Here is an 18002-nt window from a genome sequence, read left to right on the forward strand (position 1 = left end):
TGGCTTTTAAATAAAGGCTTTTGAGTACCGTATTTTTCGGAGTATAAAACGCACTTTTCCCTCCTAAAAGGGGGTGAAAATTTAAGTGCATCTTATACACCGAATGTAGCCTTGCCCACCCACTGGCCCTCACCTTTTGGCCTCTGCCTCGCAGCAGTTACCTCCTTGCAAGCAAACAACAAGAAAAAACAGCTCCTTTCAGCTTCAGCACAGGCTAATTAGCACAAGTTGATTGGATCGTCCTCCCGATTCTCAGCTGATTTGCTCTCAGCTGTTTTGCGCAGGGCTCTGCTGCTTGCTGCAAAGAGGTAAATTGCTGGAGATTTTTTTTCCCCTTGTGCTAATCAAGCTATGCTGAAAACGAAAATGAAAGTAAAGCAGGCTGTTTGCTGCAAGGAAGCAAAATTACTCAGAGGCAGATTTCTTTTTCTTCTTTTCTGCACCCAAAAAGGTAGGTGCATCTTATACTCTGGTGCATCTTATACTCCGAAAAATACGGTAAATGCAAGGGAACATGACAGGAGCCTCCCCGACGACTGCATTGCTTTTGACAATCGGGATGTCCCTGGACAAATCGGCAAACCCTTTCACTCCAGAAGCACCCTTTGGTTAATTTTGGTTAGTTTTATATAGGTGATTCTGACACAAATACAGACAAATAAATGGAAACAAATGGGAGAAGTCATCTTGTAAGCAATATTCATTTCAGCAGCTCTCACTGGAAGAAACACTAGGCCAGATTGGCCTTGTGGCTGGCATAGCAGATCACTGTGTACTGCAGCCCTTTCAAGATTTGCCCCTCCTCCTCCTACCTGTTCAGATAGAAACAGCTCCAATTTTCCATCCTGGACCACATAAATGCTGGTATCAGGCTGACCTGGGCGAAAGACATATTCGCCTTGCTGGCATTGTTGAAAGGTCATGTGTTTACACAATTCCAAGAATAAGGGTTTCTCAAAGTGGCCTAGCACCCTATAGGGAAATACCAGGGCACAATTACAACAATAATCCCACCATAGTAAACACTGAACTCTACCAACCACACAATCCCAATTTGCTTCTTGGAGACAGTGGACTAGGTTCTCTAGACTGGGCACAAAACCCAGAAGAATAACCACAATAAGGGAGGTGCATGTAATCATGCACCATTAAAACAGGGGTAGTCTTTTTAAGTGTTATATTTTACTGGAAGCAGTGTTGGAGACCATTTGATAGAAAGGTATACATAAAGTTTGAAGGAAACATTACTGCATCCTTCGTTCCTTCCTTCCTCACATGTATGTAGCCTTCCTATCATATCTTATTTAACTCTATTTAGTGCCAGTAACTATGATAAAAGGCCAAACTGGGCAAACTCAATCATGGAACTAATTCCCAAAGCAATCCTTCTCAAGTTTGAGTTGTACTTTGAGATTCCTAGTGGTGGCACATTTATATTCCTCCTCTTTCTTGCCTTTTCTTCTTTTTTCCCTTATGCCAAGAAAACTAATTCTAGAAATATGGTTAATTTACTTTGGAATTAAATATTAATGAAACTTAGCTTCAAACCTAATCTTGAAAATCTGCCAGAGAGAACTCTACAGCCACGTGGGTTTAAGAGCTGCACATTTTATCTGACTTATTGAGGGCCACCTTCTAAAAGTGGGTAGCACTGGGATGAAATGGGTGCCTCGTGTAGGTTCTGTTCATCTATTCTAGAGCAAACCTGATTGCAACTGTCATCTAGCAAAGAAAAACTCCTGGCCATTTGTTTTTGCCAGGAGTACACTTTACTGAAGCTCTACCCCCCACCTTGTAAATGTCCAATCAGGTGCTTGTATATTGTTTAGGAAACAGGTACTTGGTACTCTGCATATCAATAGTTGACCTTGGCTGGCTGAAGCTTCTGACAAGGCTCAGCTGGGCTTCCATGCCCCACTTCTCCTTTCCCTCTCCCCTCCCCATTAATTGCTAATGTCAGGCTGTCAGCTCAAGAAGCTTGTATAGGAGAGATGCAGCCATGACACCTGATCCTAGACAAGAGGATCAATTATTCTCCAAGCAAGGAGTCCAAAGATACCTACAATTCTTTTTAATATGTCAAGAATTCTTCACTCAGTGCTCCACATCCATGCATTTTTTGGCCATGCATTTTTTAGAACTACAAAATAGTAACTTTAAAAAAATCCATCCAGTCCTTGGGATCTCCAGGCAATAGGGGAAATAACATGAAAATGATGAGGGGTGAATATCAGCAACCTCACTACATGCTTTGAGATCCTACAGTAGAGAATCTTTGTGGTGATAGTTACTTTATGGAAAGAGCTAATTTAGCAATACCAGTTTGGTCAACATGGGAAATTGTGTTTTTCTAATTGACCCTTTCTCAAGATACTCTAAAGAAATGTTAGATTACAAAGAATAGAGTTATAACACATCTGGAAGTCATCAAACCAGATTGTTTTGCACAGTGCCAGCTACTGCCAAGGCACTTCAGTTTCCAATAACTTCCATGCAAGCCTCAACCTCAGCTAATATGAGACTCCTACATATACACACCGCACATTCTTTAACATGTAGAGTACTTCAGAGGGGAGATGAGAATTGGCCACATCAAACTCTGTAAGATCAGCCTCCAAAACAGATGGGGGTGGTTCCTTCAGCTGAAGGGTTGGCAGCTCCTTCTTGATACGCAGGATTCTGAGCACAGGAAGAAAAACCTGAGATTTCTTCAGACAGTCGATTAGCCAGTTCCCTCTTGCAAGAGAAGAGAGATGCTTCTACCAGAGAGACCACAATAACAATAGCACTTAGATTTAAATACTTCACAGTGCTTTACAGCCCTCTCTAAGCGGTTTACAAATTCAGCATATTGCCCCCAACAATTTGGGTCCTCATTTTACTGACCTCGGAAGGATGGAAGGCTGAGTCAACCTTGAGCTTAATGGGATTCTAAGTGCCAAATTGCAGGCAGCTGGCAGTCAGCAGAAGTAGCCTGCAGTTCTGAACTCTAACCACTGTGCCACTGTGGCTCACAAGCCACTACTCCCTCCATTTCTCTCCCAAGCAACTAAAATAATGTTACAAGGATCTTCTTTCCATGTTGGCCTGAGCTCTATGACACTGTATCAGTTTTTCAGCAGGAGGCCTAAGTTTACATATAGCACATCTTATATTACTAGCATGAAGATGGCATCCAGCTACCACAAAGAACTTGAGCAATTTCCCTTCTGCACTTCCACATTCCTAGTCTCCCTTAGCTACCACTCTTTTTTCTTTGCCTAACACTCATTTTTGGCCCTCATTATTGCATTTCTTCCTAACTGGCAGAACAAAAAGTGATTCGGAGGAATATCCAGGAACCGCCTACCCTGACCATATACATTTATTTGTATATTTGTATTAGGTTGGAGATGAAAAATAGTTTCCTTTGAAATATTAATAAGAAGGCACAGGAATAATTGTTTATTTTCTTAACTGGGAATCTGGCCTAGTTTTGAAACATTGGGAGCCAGATGAGTATCATAAAATCATCCTATTGAACATATTATTTCAGGAGGCTGGTTCTCTTGGAAGTGCTCCAGCATTTCTTAGAAGATTTAAGATATTAGATCCTGCATCTGTCCTAGACTGACTCAATTCCAATGTTCCCTTTCTGGGCAAAACCTGAACATCATGGTTCTAGATCTCCAAAATTCCATCAGCTTGTTGGGAGACACCCCTTCATTCAGTCAAACACTCTCCTCTTTCTGGCTTGTCTGCTTACTTTTTGGCAATATTTAGCATCTTGAGCTTCTTTTTCATGCGTGGCCGTGAAGCAGACATGGAAGTATCTACAAGGGAGGATGTAGATTGAGAAACCTGTCCAAAAAAAATTGATTGTTTAATGAAGAGATGATTTTTCCTGCAAATCTTGTTATATCTATTGATACTAGTCAATAAATTATAGGATCATCTTTCAAGAACTGTCCAAATATCGGTTCATCTTTAAGAATAGGTTCCTGAGAAATACAGAACTATTCTTCCTTTTTGAAGGTAATTTAGCGGCTATAAAACAAGCACCAATGGTGAAAAGATGGTCCTTGTCCAGGATTAAAAAAAAAGGATATTTTTTCTAAACAAACAAAAGAATATGTCAGCCTTGGAAGCCATATTAGGCCGGAAGCTTCAATGCTGCCATCTCCTCATGTGTGGGAAAGTAGGAGGGGGGATTTAGGAGAGGGGAATTAGTAGACATAATAGCATTCTTCCTATCGGTCAAGGTCAGGGTGATCCAGCATCTGGAAGAGGAGTGGTCAGGGGCTGGGTCGAGGTGGAATGGACGTTGTCTTACCTGAACGTCCCTTTTCTGGGCGCTGCGTACACTATCCATGCATGGTTAATCCTTCAGTGCTTGGCAAACAACTGAGTGAAAACAAAAGGCTTTTGTTCCCCTTTCCGGCTCCCAAGCCACGCCTCTGGTCCCATGATCCCCCAGTCTGAACGAAGGCGCAGCGGACAAGAAACCACACCATGGTAACATATAAAACTCAACTTTATTAACTCAAATTAACGTAAGGAAAAAAAGGACTAGTCTCAGCCATAAGAGTGGCAGGCAGCCCTAACGGGCGGGATATGGATAGTGTACGCAGCGCCCAGAAAAGGGACGTTCAGGTAAGACAACGTCCATTTTCCTGTGCGCTGCTCCCACTATCCATGCATGGGATATACCCAAGCTTAAACTCCCTGGGTGGGGGGCTGACTGCCCCCAGAGTCCTCCTCTGTCAGCACTTTTTGCAGAATTCTGCGGCCAAAGGATGCCTCAGCTGAGTTGTAGGCATCGATCTTGTAGTGGCGGATGAACGGTGTGAGGGATGACCACGTTGCAGCTCTGCAGATGTCCACGACCGAAGCTTGTGTGGCCCAGGCCGCCGTGGTGGCCGCACTGCGAGTCGAGTGCGGAAGGATCTTGCCGGGGGTCGGTTTGGCGTTCAAATCATATGCCAGGGCGATGCAGGCCTTGATCCATCTGCTAACTGTGGCTGCTGATATCTTCTGACCCATGGACTTTGGGTTGAAGGAGACCAGGAGTCCCTCCGTCCGGCGGAAAGGAGCGGTCCGTTGGATGTAAAGGTGGATGGCACGTCGCACGTCTAGGGTGTGCCACCTCTTTTCTCTGGGGTCGCGAGGTGAGGGGCAGAAATCCGGCAGAATGAGCTCTTGAGCTCGGTGGAACCACGAGTTGACCTTCGGGATAAAGGCCGGATCCAGGCGTAGAGTCACCGTGGATTCGTGGAAAATGCACAAATCTTTGCGAACTGACAAGGCCGCTAGCTCTGAGACTCTCCTCGCTGAGGTGATCGCCAGCAGGAAGGTCACCTTAAAAGATAGGTACTTAAGCGATGTCGAGTCTAGGGGTTCGAAGGGGGGCCCGGTCAGTGCCCGCAACACCAGAGGTAGATCCCATGAGGGGTAGCGGTGAACTGTGGGGGCCCGCAGGTTGGTGGCCCCATGCAGAAACCCCTTGATGCGTGGGTGGTGCGCGAGGGATTGGTACGGAGGGCACACAATGACCGTTGACAACGCTGCTGTCTGTCTCCGTAGGGTCGCGGGGGCCAGGCCCTTGTCTAGGCCGGCCTGTAGGAACCGCAGAATGTCCTGAATGGTGGCTGATGTGGGGTCGATGTGCTGTTGGGCGCTCCATCGACAGAACGCCTGCCATGACGACTCGTAGATGCGGGTCGTAGCTGGACGTCTGGCCGCCTGGATAGTGGCAACCACCTCATCTGGTAGGCTGTCCTTCTTCAAGATGACCCGTTCAAGTGCCAGACGGCTAATTGGAGCCACTGGGGCTCTGGGTGCGTGACTGCTCCCTGGCACAGGACGAGCTGCTGTGGTGGGATCAGCCATGGCTGTTCTACGGACAGTGCTACAAGGTCGGCGAACCAGGGTCTCCGGGGCCAGTTCGGGGCTACCAGGAGTAGGTCGGCTTTTTCTGCCAGTAGCTTCCGAATGACTCGCGGGAGCAGCGGGACTGGTGGGAATGCGTACAAGAGACCCTCGGGCCACCTGCAGCGCAGCGCATCGTGGTCCTCCGCTTGTGGTGTCGGGTAGCGTGACACGAAGCGGGGAAGCTGAGCGTTGGTCGGGGTTGCGAAGAGATCTACGACCGGGTTTCCGAAGCGTGAAGTGAGTTCTTGAAACAGGTGAGGGTGGAGCTGCCATTCCGCTTGATCTATTGTTTCGCGGCTGAGCCAGTCCGCCCTCACATTGGTTGCCCCGGAAATGTGATCTGCTCTGATCGAGAGCAGGTGTCTCTCTGCCCAGCTGAACAGCTCCGCGGACTCCTTCATCAGGGCACGGGACTTCGTGCCCCCCTCCCTGTTGACGTGTGCCTTGGCCGAGATGTTGTCGGTCAGGATTAGGACGTGATGCCCCTGCACCGTCGTCTGGAAGTTGCGGAGTGCCAGTCTGATCGCTCGAAGCTCTAGGAGGTTGATGCTGCATTGTCGTTCTTCTTGCGACCACTGACCTTGTGTGACTAGGTTGTGGAGATGGGCTCCCCACCCCCGAAGGCTGGCGTCGGTGGTGAGTATCAGACGGTCTGGCTCTAGGAAGCTGGAGCCCTTGAGGAGCGACGGTGACGTCCACCACCCGAGGGACCTGCGGACCTGTGGAGTGAGGCGAACCTCCTTCTTGGAGTTGGCCCTTCCCGTTCGCTGGAAAGGAAGGAGGAACCACTGCAGGGGTCTCGAGTGTCTGCGTGCCCACGGTACGATGCCGAAGCAAGATACCATCTTCCCGAGGAGGGTTGAGAGGTGGATCAGAGCAACTTTCCTCCTCGTCAGGCACTGCAGTGTTAGGGTTCGGATGCTTTGGACTCTGTCCGGTGATAAAAATACCTGGCCGCTGGCCGAATCTATCTGTGCCCCCAGGTGAAGAAGTCTGGTGGTGGGCAGGAGCTGACTCTTTGCAAAGTTTATGGTGAAGCCGTGATCCTGAAAGACCTTGATCACCGTCTCCATGTCTTTGTGAGCTTGGTCGGGCGTGGACGACAGGACCAGAATGTCGTCCAGATAGCATAGCACCCGGATCGGGATGGCCCGGAGTCTGGCCGCCACCACCGCTACCAGCTTGGTAAAGGTGCGCGGGGCCGAGGAAAGTCCGAATGGCATCGCCTGATATTGGTAGTGACGGCCCGTGTATGCGAACCTCAGGTACTGCCGGTGAAGCGGGTGAATCGGCACATGCAGATAAGCCTCCCGGAGGTCGACTGATTGAAGGAAGTCGCCCTGTCTCACTCCCGCAAGGATGGTCTTGAGGGAGTGCATCTTGAACCTGTGGTATTGTACCGACAGGTTCAGGCGCTTTAAATTCAGTATGCCACTCCAGCCTCCGGAATTCTTGGGGACCAAGAAGAGGGTCGAGTAGAACCCTGAGCCCCGCTGGCTGTGCGGAACAGGCTGTATGGCCTCGACCTCCAGAAGGTGGGCGATCTCCTGCGACATCAGGTCTTGAAGATCCGAGGATCGAGGGGTTGGACAACTGACAAACCGGTGGGGCGGCTGGCCGGAGAATTCGATGGACAGACTTAAAGAGGTGGTACGCCTTACCCAGGAGTCCGAGGTCGATCTGGCCCATTGTTGATGGAAGAGGATGAGCCGTCCCCCTATGGGCCCCGAGGGCCTGGAGTCATTTTCCCCTTCTGGCGGGCTTAGGGCCGGCTCCGCGGAAGTTGCGTTTGGGCTGCTGGTGTCTTCCTCGGTCTCGGAACTGTTGTCTGTCGTTAAATCTGTCTCCCCCCTGGTAATGGGAGCGGTGCGAGGAGGACCCCCTGGGTCCGGCGCCTGCACGAAAGGGCTGATGGAGCGGGTAAGGCGTGTACCTGCGTTCCTGGCGCCTGTAGGTTGATGGGAGGATCTTCCTCTTGTCCTTCCCTTCAATGAGTAGGGGTTCCAGCGATGCACCAAACAGATCTGGTGCTTTATATGAGGAAGCCGCCAACTTCCATTTGGCCTTGAAGTCGGCTTTCCAAGGCCGAAGCCAGAATAGTCTCCTAGCCGTAAGGGTAGAAGCCAGCGCCCTTGAGGCGAACTTGGCTGAATTCAGGGAGCTGTCGGCGGTGTATTCGGTGGCAGCTATTATCTTATTCAGATCCTGATGCAGTCTAGTGTCCTCAGGTGGGAGCCTGTCTTGCAGGTGCCGAAGCCAAATAAGCGAAGCTCTGTTGAAGAAGGACGAGGCTGTCGCGGATCTGATTGCCCAGCCCACGGCCTGGTGCGCCTTGCGGAAGGCCCATTCCATCCTCTTTTCCTCCGCCTTGAGCGAGTCTAGAGGGTCGGTAGAGATCAGGGAGCTGGAAGACAGGGTTGCCACCGGTTGGTCTACTGAGGGGAGCACCAGGAGGTCCTCTAACTCTGGGGCTGAGCAGTAGAGTTTTTTATCTAGGTTGCTGGGTGTCGCCATGGAGGCCGGCTGCACCCAGGGGTTCTGAATCACCTCTGTAAATAGCTGTGGACAAGGGATGTAGTCCTTCTGCGGCTTTGAGGATTTGAAGAGGGCGTCGTGCGGACCCGCCGTTGACGTGGAGGGCGCTGCGATATCTCCTGGCACTCCAAGGTTGGTCGTGAGTCGTGCCTTGTGGAGGAGCGACTTGAACAGGGCCGGGCGGAAAAGGCCTGTAAAGGCCGGAGTGTCCGGTGCTAGTCCTTCGTCCTCCGATAGCTCCATCTCCTCTGGGCCCTCCTCCGCTTGGTCTGATTCATCTGATGAAGAGTCCCGACCTCGCTCTGGGAGGGGATGGGGCTGAGGATGGACCGGCCGCGCCTGGCTGGGTGCGGTTTGTACAGGAACCTGCGCCGCCTGCTGCATTGATGCCGTGAAGAAGGATGACAGAGCCGCCGAGAACATGGCCTGGAAGTCCACTGGGGGTGCCAAGCCCAGTCCGCCCTGACCCTGTGGGTCTACCCTTGAGGGTGTGGAACTTGCCTCCCTGGCCCGGCGGTGCTGGTTTGGTGCAGGGGAGGTTGGAGTCTCCCGTCCGGGCCTTGACGCTGTCTCGATGCGCGGTGTTGTGCGCGAGGGCCCAATCCCCTCAGGGGTACTGGGGGTGACTGTGATGTCGGCCACAGATGTAAGTCCCCGTTCCGCCTCTCTTGGAGAGATGGGAGTAGGCTCCCCAGGTGTAGGATCCCTGGACGGGGTTCCTGAAGCCGCCTTGTGCGCCCTCTCCCACTGTCGCTCTAGGGCATTGTGCCTCCTCAGGGCGTCCCTATCCTGGAAGGGTAGGGAACCTTCTGAGGCCGCCCTGCTGGCCGAGCTCACGTGCCTCTTTTTTGATTTCTTCTTCCCCCTTTTATCGCATGTGCGTGGGGGGCTTAGTTCCAGCTCCATGTCTGACGATGGGGGGGAGTGAGACATGGCTGAGGCGGCTGTGAAATTGAAGTAGGAGCCTTGTCCTGCCGCTCACGGGTGGACGTTGAGTGAGCGTCCCGGGCCCCCCCCCGAACCTCTTCAGACGGTGGTGGTAGAGGTGGTTTGATGCCCCTTCCAGCTGTGGGGGGGGTGCAGGTCTGCAGCTGGCTCCCTGATGGGTTAGGGAGGCACAAGCCTGAGAGTCTCGCCCAAAATGGTGGCCCGAAGGTCCACCAATATGGCGCTGCCACGTGGTGCGCTTCACCATGAGGGCAGACCTGGCAGCGGACTTATAATGGCGGCCCGAGGGTCCGACCAGACGCCGCGCAATCCCCTTAACGAGGGGTTATTCCGTAGTGCAGGGAGGGCTGCCTCCTTCTTCCGGCGCTTGTCCTGCTCTCGCGCCCTCGCTCCGATGCAGCCCTGCGGCGTCGGCTTCAAACGCGGCTTCGGAACTTCGCCGCGTGGGCGGCTCGCGCTTCCGGCTCCGCCGGCCAGCTGATGCGCGCGCCGGCGCTATTTGAAGTTGCCGCGTGGGCGGCCGGCGCTTGGGGCTCCGCCGGCCAGCTGACGAGCACGAAGATTGAAGATGCCGCGTGGGCGGCCGGCGCTTGGGGCTCCGCCGGCCAGCTGAAGCGTGCGCCGCCGCTACTGAAGTTGCCGCGTGGGCGGCCGGCGCTTGGGGCTCCGCCGGCCAGCTGATGCTCTGGCGTGGGGCGATGAGCAAAGAGCTCCTTCTGAAGAGAGAGCTGGTATGAGGCTAGGAGGCTGGCGAGCGAGCGTGTGATCGCTCTGCTCCACTCCCCCTCCTCCGCTCAAATTCGCCCCGCACAGCAGTCAAAGAAGAGAAAAAAAGGAAAAAGGAAATAACACGAAGGGGAGCTACTCAAAAATAACATAAAAGCCTAACGCTCAAGGGAAAGGAGAAAGCCAAGAACTTTAAAGAATTAAAAGGAATGGAGAAGAAAACCCCCACAGACACACAATAACTTAGCAATCTGTGGAGCTCCAAAAATCACTACAGTGTTTGCCAGCAACTGAGTGAAGACTGGAGGATCATGGGACCAGAGGCGTGGCTTGGGAGCCGGAAAGGGGAACAAAAGCCTTTTGTTTTCACTCAGTTGTTTGCCAAGCACTGAAGTATTAACCATGCATGGATAGTGGGAGCAGCGCACAGGAAAACAGACGTTGATTGGAGCATGTGATCGATTGAGGAGAAAGGGGGTGATTTTGGGACCTTTGGATTACTGAAGGAAAGCCCGGGCTTTTCAGATTCAGGATTTCCCAGATGTGCCAGTTTACCTATTTCTAGTAAAGAGAACTTTGGGAAATGCCTGCTTCCATGTCTTTACTGGGAGTCGGGGGTTTTCTGGAATGCTGACAGAATAATGCAATGCTGTGAAATTCAAATTCCAAGGAGCCTGATATATAAAATTTGCTCCCCAGAGACTGCATCATGCAGTGTGCCCTTCAAAGCAGTTGGGCATAGCATTCACATGTTCATTTTTGGGTACCCTGATTTTTTATTACCTTACGCATAATCTTCCGTCCATAAAACAAAACTTTATCCCGCTTGCGAAATCGATATTTTGGTTGCTCTGGAGCCTGAACCTCTGTAGGGAAGTAAAAAAAGAGACTAGGAATCCAGCAGGATAGGACCAAATTAAACCAAATAAAAAGATATCCTGTGGGACATGGCTTCTCTTCACCATCAAAAGAGAACTTACTTTGAAGATGAAATCGGTGGATCAATATCAGTACCAAAGCAGAAAGAAGCAATACCGAAAGCCCAGCTCCTATCACAACTCCCAACACCTGTGGAGAAAAATCGGTTTCCAATTGATATGAAGTCTATGGTTATCAGAAACGTTCCAGACAACAGTTTTATTAGAGAGACATTCAGGGTGCCTCCATCATTCTTTGCGGAGACCAGATGAAGAGACTGCTATTCTGGGCCTACTCATAGCAGATTCCAACTTTTTGGAGCCATCAGAATTTGAATTTATACTTTACTGACCAAAAGATTACAAAGAGGATTTTTGTCATAGACTAATTAAAATGGACCATTGGGTAAATTGCTTCTAGTCATGGAACAATTTGGAGGCTGCATTCAAAAAGAATTCAATTGCTTGACATATACAATGATCCCAAAGATACAAAAGTTCCAATCCAGGATAGCAAATTTAGTTGTATCTAATTCCTGCACAGGAGCAGAAATAAGCTCAGAATCTGTGTTTGAAAATCAGTGCACAACTAATTGCAAAGTATGGAGCTCATCCAGCTTGAACTACCATGCCTTTCTGTTGTCTGGTTAGAAATATATCTTCCTTTCAAGTAATAGCAATGAACAAAAAAAGTCTGTCTAGTCTTATCCGAAGGGCTTTAAACTAAAGCTGATGACCAATCTTTTGGATCTTTAGGACCTAAGCCCCAAGCATAAACCCCAAGACAACCAATCAAACAAAGATGTAGAGAGTGATGGGAAGGAAGAAAAACTTAGATATAAACTTGGAGGTATAGGAAGCATACCCAAGGACAGCTATAAAGGATTCAGATGCCTATATATACATGCTAAAAGTTTGGGAAACAAACAGAGTAAACTTGAAGTACCAGTACACGAGGGCAGTTATGATATAGTTGCCATTATTGAAACTTGGTGGGATGAAACTCATGACCCGAATGTACTGATGGAAAGATACAAAATATTCAAAAGAAACAGACATAACAAAAGAGGAGGTGGAGTTGCATTATATGTAAGAGATCACTAAATCGCTACAGAAATGCACAAAACCAATGATGAAAACCTCCTAAAATGCACATGGGTCAATATAAAAAGAAAAAGGAATGCCATTGTTATAGGTGTATACTACAGGCCACCCAACCAAGCACAAGAAATAGATGAACTTTTTGCTGATCAGTTAGCAAATGTATGTACACCACAGTAGTAATGGGGAATTTTAACTACCATGACATCAACAGGGAGACAAACTCTGCCTCAAGTGGGAGATCGAACAGGTTCCTGATCAACCTAGCAGACAACATTGTCATCCAAAAGGTAGAGAAGGGAACTAGAGGGACAGCTATACTGGACCTTCTTTTACTAAGAGAAGAAATGATAGAGGTTGAAGTTGCCAGAACTTTGGGGTGAGAGTGGCTATGTCATATTGGAATTTAATATAATGCAAACACAAACAATGGAACATAATCTAACCAGTGTCTTAGACCTTAAGAGAGGATTTTAACAAATGTGCGAATAGGTGACAATATAAATTAAATAAATAAATACATAAATAAATAAATAAATAAATAAATAAACAAACAAACAAACAAACAAAACAAACTTAGAGAGAGCTTGGGAAGGATTCCTTGAAAAATATGATTATAAAAGCCCAGTCCAGCACAATACCACTAGAAAAGAAAATTAAGAAATCCAAGAAGAAACCAGCATGCTTGCACAATGTTCTCTCTGATAAACTGAAAGACAAAAAGGATAAGTAGAAAAAATGGAAAGAGGGACACATAACTAAGGCAGAATACCAACAAATAGCCCGAACTTGCAAAGATGAAGTCAGGAAAGCGAAGGCTCAGAATGAAGTAAGACTTGCAACAAATATCAAAAATAATTTTAAAAAGTTTCTTTCAACATATAAAAAACTAAGAAAAAAAGTCAAGGAAACAATTAGTCCACTTTGGGAGAAGATAGCAAGGAAGTAATGGGTGGTAGAGAGAAAGAAGAACTGCCTAATTCATTCTTTACATCTGTCTTCATGCAAAACGAAAATATAACCCAACCTACCAAAAGCATAACCCTAAGCACAGACTAGGAATGCAAATTAAAATAAGCAAGAAAGCGGTAAGAAAAACCTGTCCACTCTAGACAGTTCAAATCACCGGAATCTGATGGATGATATCCCAGAGTTTGGAAGGACCTGGCAGTTGTGATCTCAGATTGAACCATATCTTTCATTGATCCTAGAGCACCAGATACTACCAGAGGACTGGGAAAGAGCTTGATCAGTTCCTGTCTTCAAAAAAGGAAAAAAGCAGATCCAGAAAACTATAGACCAATCAACCTGACATCAAGAGCCTTGGTAGTACAGCAGGTGTGACGGGGGACTGGTGACATTCCAACCACAGGCAGCACAGTGATGGGTGTTAGGTGGGGGTGCCGCGCCAAGCCAGGGAACGGCGACTCTCAGGGGGAAGGAGCCCAGGCAAACCGTGCATTCGGATCTCACTGGCTGCTGGTCTGCCAAAGCCCTGCCAGCCGCACCTCCTCAGCCTGCAGCTCCCAGTAGGGAGGACCCCAGGCAAGCTGTGCATTCAGAGCTTCCCCGGCAGGGCCAAGAGAGAGGCCATCAGCCAGGGAACAGCGGCTCCCAGCAGAAAGGAGCCCAGGCAAGCCGCACGTTCAGAGCTTCCCCGGCGTAGCCGAGAGAGCGGCCATCAGCCAGGGAACAGCGGCTCCCAGCAGAAAGGAGCCCAGGCAAGCCGCACGTTCAGAGCTTCCCCGGCAGCGCTCTTAGCCCCGCCATGCACTGGCCAGGGAACGGCTGTCTCACCACGGAACGGGCCGGTACCTAGTTGTCCTCCAGTAAGAGGAACGCCAGCCCTCTTGGAAAAAGTGGGGGGCAATGTTCAGGAACGTGCATGCGTAGTGTGGGGTGCATGCCAGGGGAGCATGGGGGTGTGTCCTGCGCATATGCGCAAATGAGGGCACACATTGCATTATGGGTGCTGGCACGCGGGAGCGCTGTCGCGCTCCGACTTTTGGCACACAATGCCAAAAAGGTTTGCCATCACTGACCTAGAAGCAATCAAAATTATAACCAATAGCCAACATGGGTTTGTCAAAACAGACCATGCCAAACAAATGTTATTTCATTTTTTGACAAAGTGACTAAATTAGTGGACCAGAAAAATGCTGTGGATCTAGTATATTGAATTTCATTTGACAAAGTAGATCATAACCTGATTCTTGATGAACTAGAAAAATGTGGGACAGACAACATCACCACCAAATGGATTTGTAACTGTCTAAATAAACAACACGCAACTTGTAGTCCTTAATGGAACTATATCTACATGGAGGAAGGTAAGCAGCGTGGTGCCACAGGGTTCTGTCTTAGGCCCAGTACTCTTCAATATCTTTATAAATGGCTTAGATGAGGGAATAGAGGGGACTCAACAAATTTGCAGATTTACACTAAGCTGGCAGGAATAGCCAACACTTCAGAAGATGTGCAGTGGCAGCCAAAAAAGCCAATGCAATCCTAGGTTATAGTAACAGAGGAATAGAATCAAGATCATATTTATTTATTAGTTTGATTTATATGCCGCCCTTCTCCGGAGACTCAGGGCGGCTTACAATGCTTTTAAGCAATATGAAGTATTTGTACTGCTTTATAAAGACCACACCTAGAATACTGCATCCAGTTTTGGTCACCACATTATAATAAAAATGTTAAAACTTTGGAAAGAGTTCAAAGAAGAGCAGCAAAGATGATTAGGGGCATGGAGGCTAAAACATATGAAGAACAGTTGCAGGAATTGGGGATGTCTAGTGAAATTAAAAGAAGAACTAGGGATGACATGATAGCAGTATTCCAATATCTGAGGGGCTGCCATAAAAAAGAGGTGGTCAACCTATTTTCCAAAACACCAAAAGGCAAGACAAGAAAAAATGGATGGAATCTAACCACCTATAACAGGGGTGTCAAACTCAAGGCCCGCAGGCAGGATCTGTGGGGTATTTAAATCTGGCCCACAGGGCCAGCCTGAAAATATCAAAGGATGCCCCCTGCGGCCCGTTTTTGGCCTCCCTAGTCTCCTGCAGCACTCTGCTGGCCAAAATCGGGTCACACGGAGGTCCTGCGTGGCGAGTTTTTGGGCGGTAGAGTGCTGCTGGAGGCCATGAAGGTTAAAAGCAGGTTGTGCGGTGGCCTCACGGAGCCTCCGTGCAGCCCATTTTTGGCTGGTAGAGTGTTGCAGGAAGACTGGATTGGACTGGATTACAATTACAGTATGTGGCCTCAATAAGTGCCTGATCTGGATAGAAAACAAGCAACATCCTATGTTAATACTACAGTTTAATGCTGGATTTTACATACTGTAGGTCCATTTAATCTACAATCAACTATCTATAATTGACAGCCATTTCTATTTACTATCCTGGAAATTTACCTCTGCTGTTAGATCTTGTATTATCATGTTATTTATGCTATTGTATTTTTATTATTAGTTGAATAATAAAAATACAATAGTATAATTAGCTTTTCTGCCTGGAAAAGCAATTTACTATTAAACAATGGGGTATAAATTTAGAAATAAAAAGTTTAGTGGAGTATGAATAATAAGTAATAAATGTTTGCCAGTAATATCTGGTAGAAGAGATAGGAAAATGGTTCTAGTAAAGAACTGTGGAAAGAAAAAAGAGAAGGGAAAAAATGCATGTTGAGCCTGTGTCAAACACCCACCATGGCCACGCCCACCATGGCCATGCTCACCATGATCACACACATCCCTGGCCACACACACACACACCGGCCCTCCTAAATCAAACACAAGTCTGATGCAGCCCTCAATGAAATCGAATTTGACACCCCTGATCTAGAACTAAGGAGAAATTTCCTAACAGTGAGAACAATTAACCAGTAGAATGAAATTGTGGATGCTCCCTCACTGGAGGCTTTTAAGAGACTGGACAGCCATTTATCTGAAAGGGTATATGATTTCCTGCTTGAGCAGGGTGTTCTTGTTTCCCTAGGATAGGCTATTCTTCTTCATTTATTTATTTTACTTTATTTTACTGTATATCTGTGCATTTGGTTTTTGTTGCCTATCCGTGGGACCTTACTTTTCTCACCACGGAATTGCATTTTGCTGGATAGATCCCAGTGTTCAAGTCTGTCAAGTGTCAAGGTCCTCCGGAATCATGAATCTATCATCTGAAATGTTAGCTATTCCCCCCAGTTTAGTTATCATCTGCAAATTTGATGAATCTCCTTTCTATCCCCTTATCTAGATTATTTATGAAGACAGAACCTTGAGGTACTGCACTGCATGCTTTCCTCCATGTAGATGTAGTTCCACTGAGGACTACCCATTAAGTGTGGTTGGTCAGCCAATACCAAATCCATCTAGTGGTGGTATTGTCTATCCCACATTGTTGTATCTTACCAAGAAGTAGGTTGAGGTCAATTTTGCCAAATGCCTTATTGAAGTCTAACTAAACTACCGCGTTTCCCCGAAAATAAGACAAGGTCTTATTTTCTTTTGAATCCTGAAATAAGGGCTTGGCCTTATTATTGGGGGGGTCTTATTATTTCGGGGGTGCAGGAGGCCCCAGGAGGCCTGCGCACTCGCAGCCGGGAATCCAGCAGAGAGGCTCCCTTCGCGTGCCATCAAGCCTCCCACAGGATGTGTGTAGAATGCGAGTGGCCTTAAAAAAATTTTTTAAAAAAATAATTAAAAAAAAAGAACGCGAGCAGCCCGAAGGCATCAAGCCACGTGAGTGTCTGTCCCCAACCCCTGCTCGCACACCTCCCAGGCCTCACCATGTTTATGTGGGCGAAGCTGGTGAGCACCAGATCCTTGAGGAGCTCGTAGCGAATGCCACTGCAGCCCATCACCAGCACCTGTGTGGAAGCCACGATCTGGGTCGGCTCTCCCTGCAGGGTCCAGCTCCAGCCATTACCATAGAGTGGGAAGCACATTCCCAGAGCGGCTGCTGCCCTGGCTGGGGTTTGGAAGGCGCAGAGCAGAGTTTGGGGGAGAGAAAGACTTCTGCTGCTTCTGCTTTTGGCTGCATGCAAGGAAAGCAGCAGAAGCAGCAGCAATCTTTCTTTCTCTCCCTCAAACTCTGCCTCTGCGGTTTCCAAACCCCAGCCAGGGCAGCAGCTGCTCTGGAAGTGTGCTTCCCACTCTATGGTGACGGTCGCTGGAGGCCTCCCCTTCCCCCCCCCTCTCCGATTGCAGGTCGTTTACTCTTTCCAGGCACCTGGCAGCGAGACGCCGGGCAGCCAAGCTGAAGGCAGCCCCGACAGACACAGCTCAGCCGGCCCAGCCATGGCCAACACTCATTTCCCATGGCTGAGCTTGGCTGCAGGGGGCTGCCAGGCCTCTGTAGGTGGCAGTGGCAACAGCAGCAAACCTGCAGCACCTCAGCCATCCCTACCGAGACCCGTGCCCAGCTGCAGGACGTGCCATGCCTCTGCGACTGCCCACCATGCATGGAAGCCTCTCTGCCACTGGTGGCCGCCCTTCCAAGGAAGCCCCGGGGCGATGATGCTTGCACTGGGGTTGCTGTGGTGGGCGCTCATAGCACGGACTATGTGGACGCGGTGCTCAGGCATGGGGGTGAGAGCCGGCGGGCTTCCACCATGGCACAGGAGCAGGCGCTCGAGATCTATGGTCAGTGCCGCGGGTGGTGAAAGGGGACAGGGATGCAGGAGTTCGCAGGGCTGTGGCTGCCTTGGGAGGGTTGGGGGGTGAGGGACCTGTGTGTGCGTGTGTGAGAGGGGGGCTTATTTCCAGGTGAGGGTGTATATTTAGGCCCACCCCACAAATTAGGCTTCATCTTATTTTCGGGACATGTCCTATTTTCAGGGAAACATGGTATGTCCACAGCA

General features: G+C 48.8%; 1 protein-coding gene across 21 annotated transcripts in view; it reads right to left on the reverse strand.

Moving 5' to 3' along the window:
* PNPLA6 (patatin like domain 6, lysophospholipase) overlaps positions 1-18002 on the reverse strand; it is a 142445-nt gene that overhangs the window by 101511 nt on the left and 22932 nt on the right. For 17 of the 21 annotated variants that reach the window (XR_015732800.1, XR_015732799.1, XR_004594812.3 and 14 more), the window contains 5 exons: positions 11100-11187; positions 10903-10985; positions 3746-3840; positions 2539-2679; positions 813-972 (listed from right to left, as the gene is read on the reverse strand). Coding sequence is in view for 18 of the 21 variants with exons in the window: in XM_087888516.1 (XP_087744642.1) it covers positions 813-972; positions 2539-2679; positions 3746-3840; positions 10903-10985; positions 11100-11187 (567 nt within the window). In the remaining 3 variants the exon portion in view is untranslated. Of the gene's footprint in view, positions 1-812; positions 973-2538; positions 2760-3745; positions 3841-10902; positions 10986-11099; positions 11188-18002 lie in introns of all 21 variants that reach the window. The other 4 variants (XM_034437818.3, XM_087888520.1, XM_087888521.1 and 1 more) reach the window with 1 other exon arrangement.

Source organism: Pantherophis guttatus, chromosome 2 (genome assembly GCF_059756535.1).
Source record: "Pantherophis guttatus breed Tessera chromosome 2, ASM5975653v1, whole genome shotgun sequence".
In the NCBI taxonomy this organism is placed as follows: Eukaryota; Metazoa; Chordata; class Lepidosauria; order Squamata; family Colubridae; genus Pantherophis; species Pantherophis guttatus.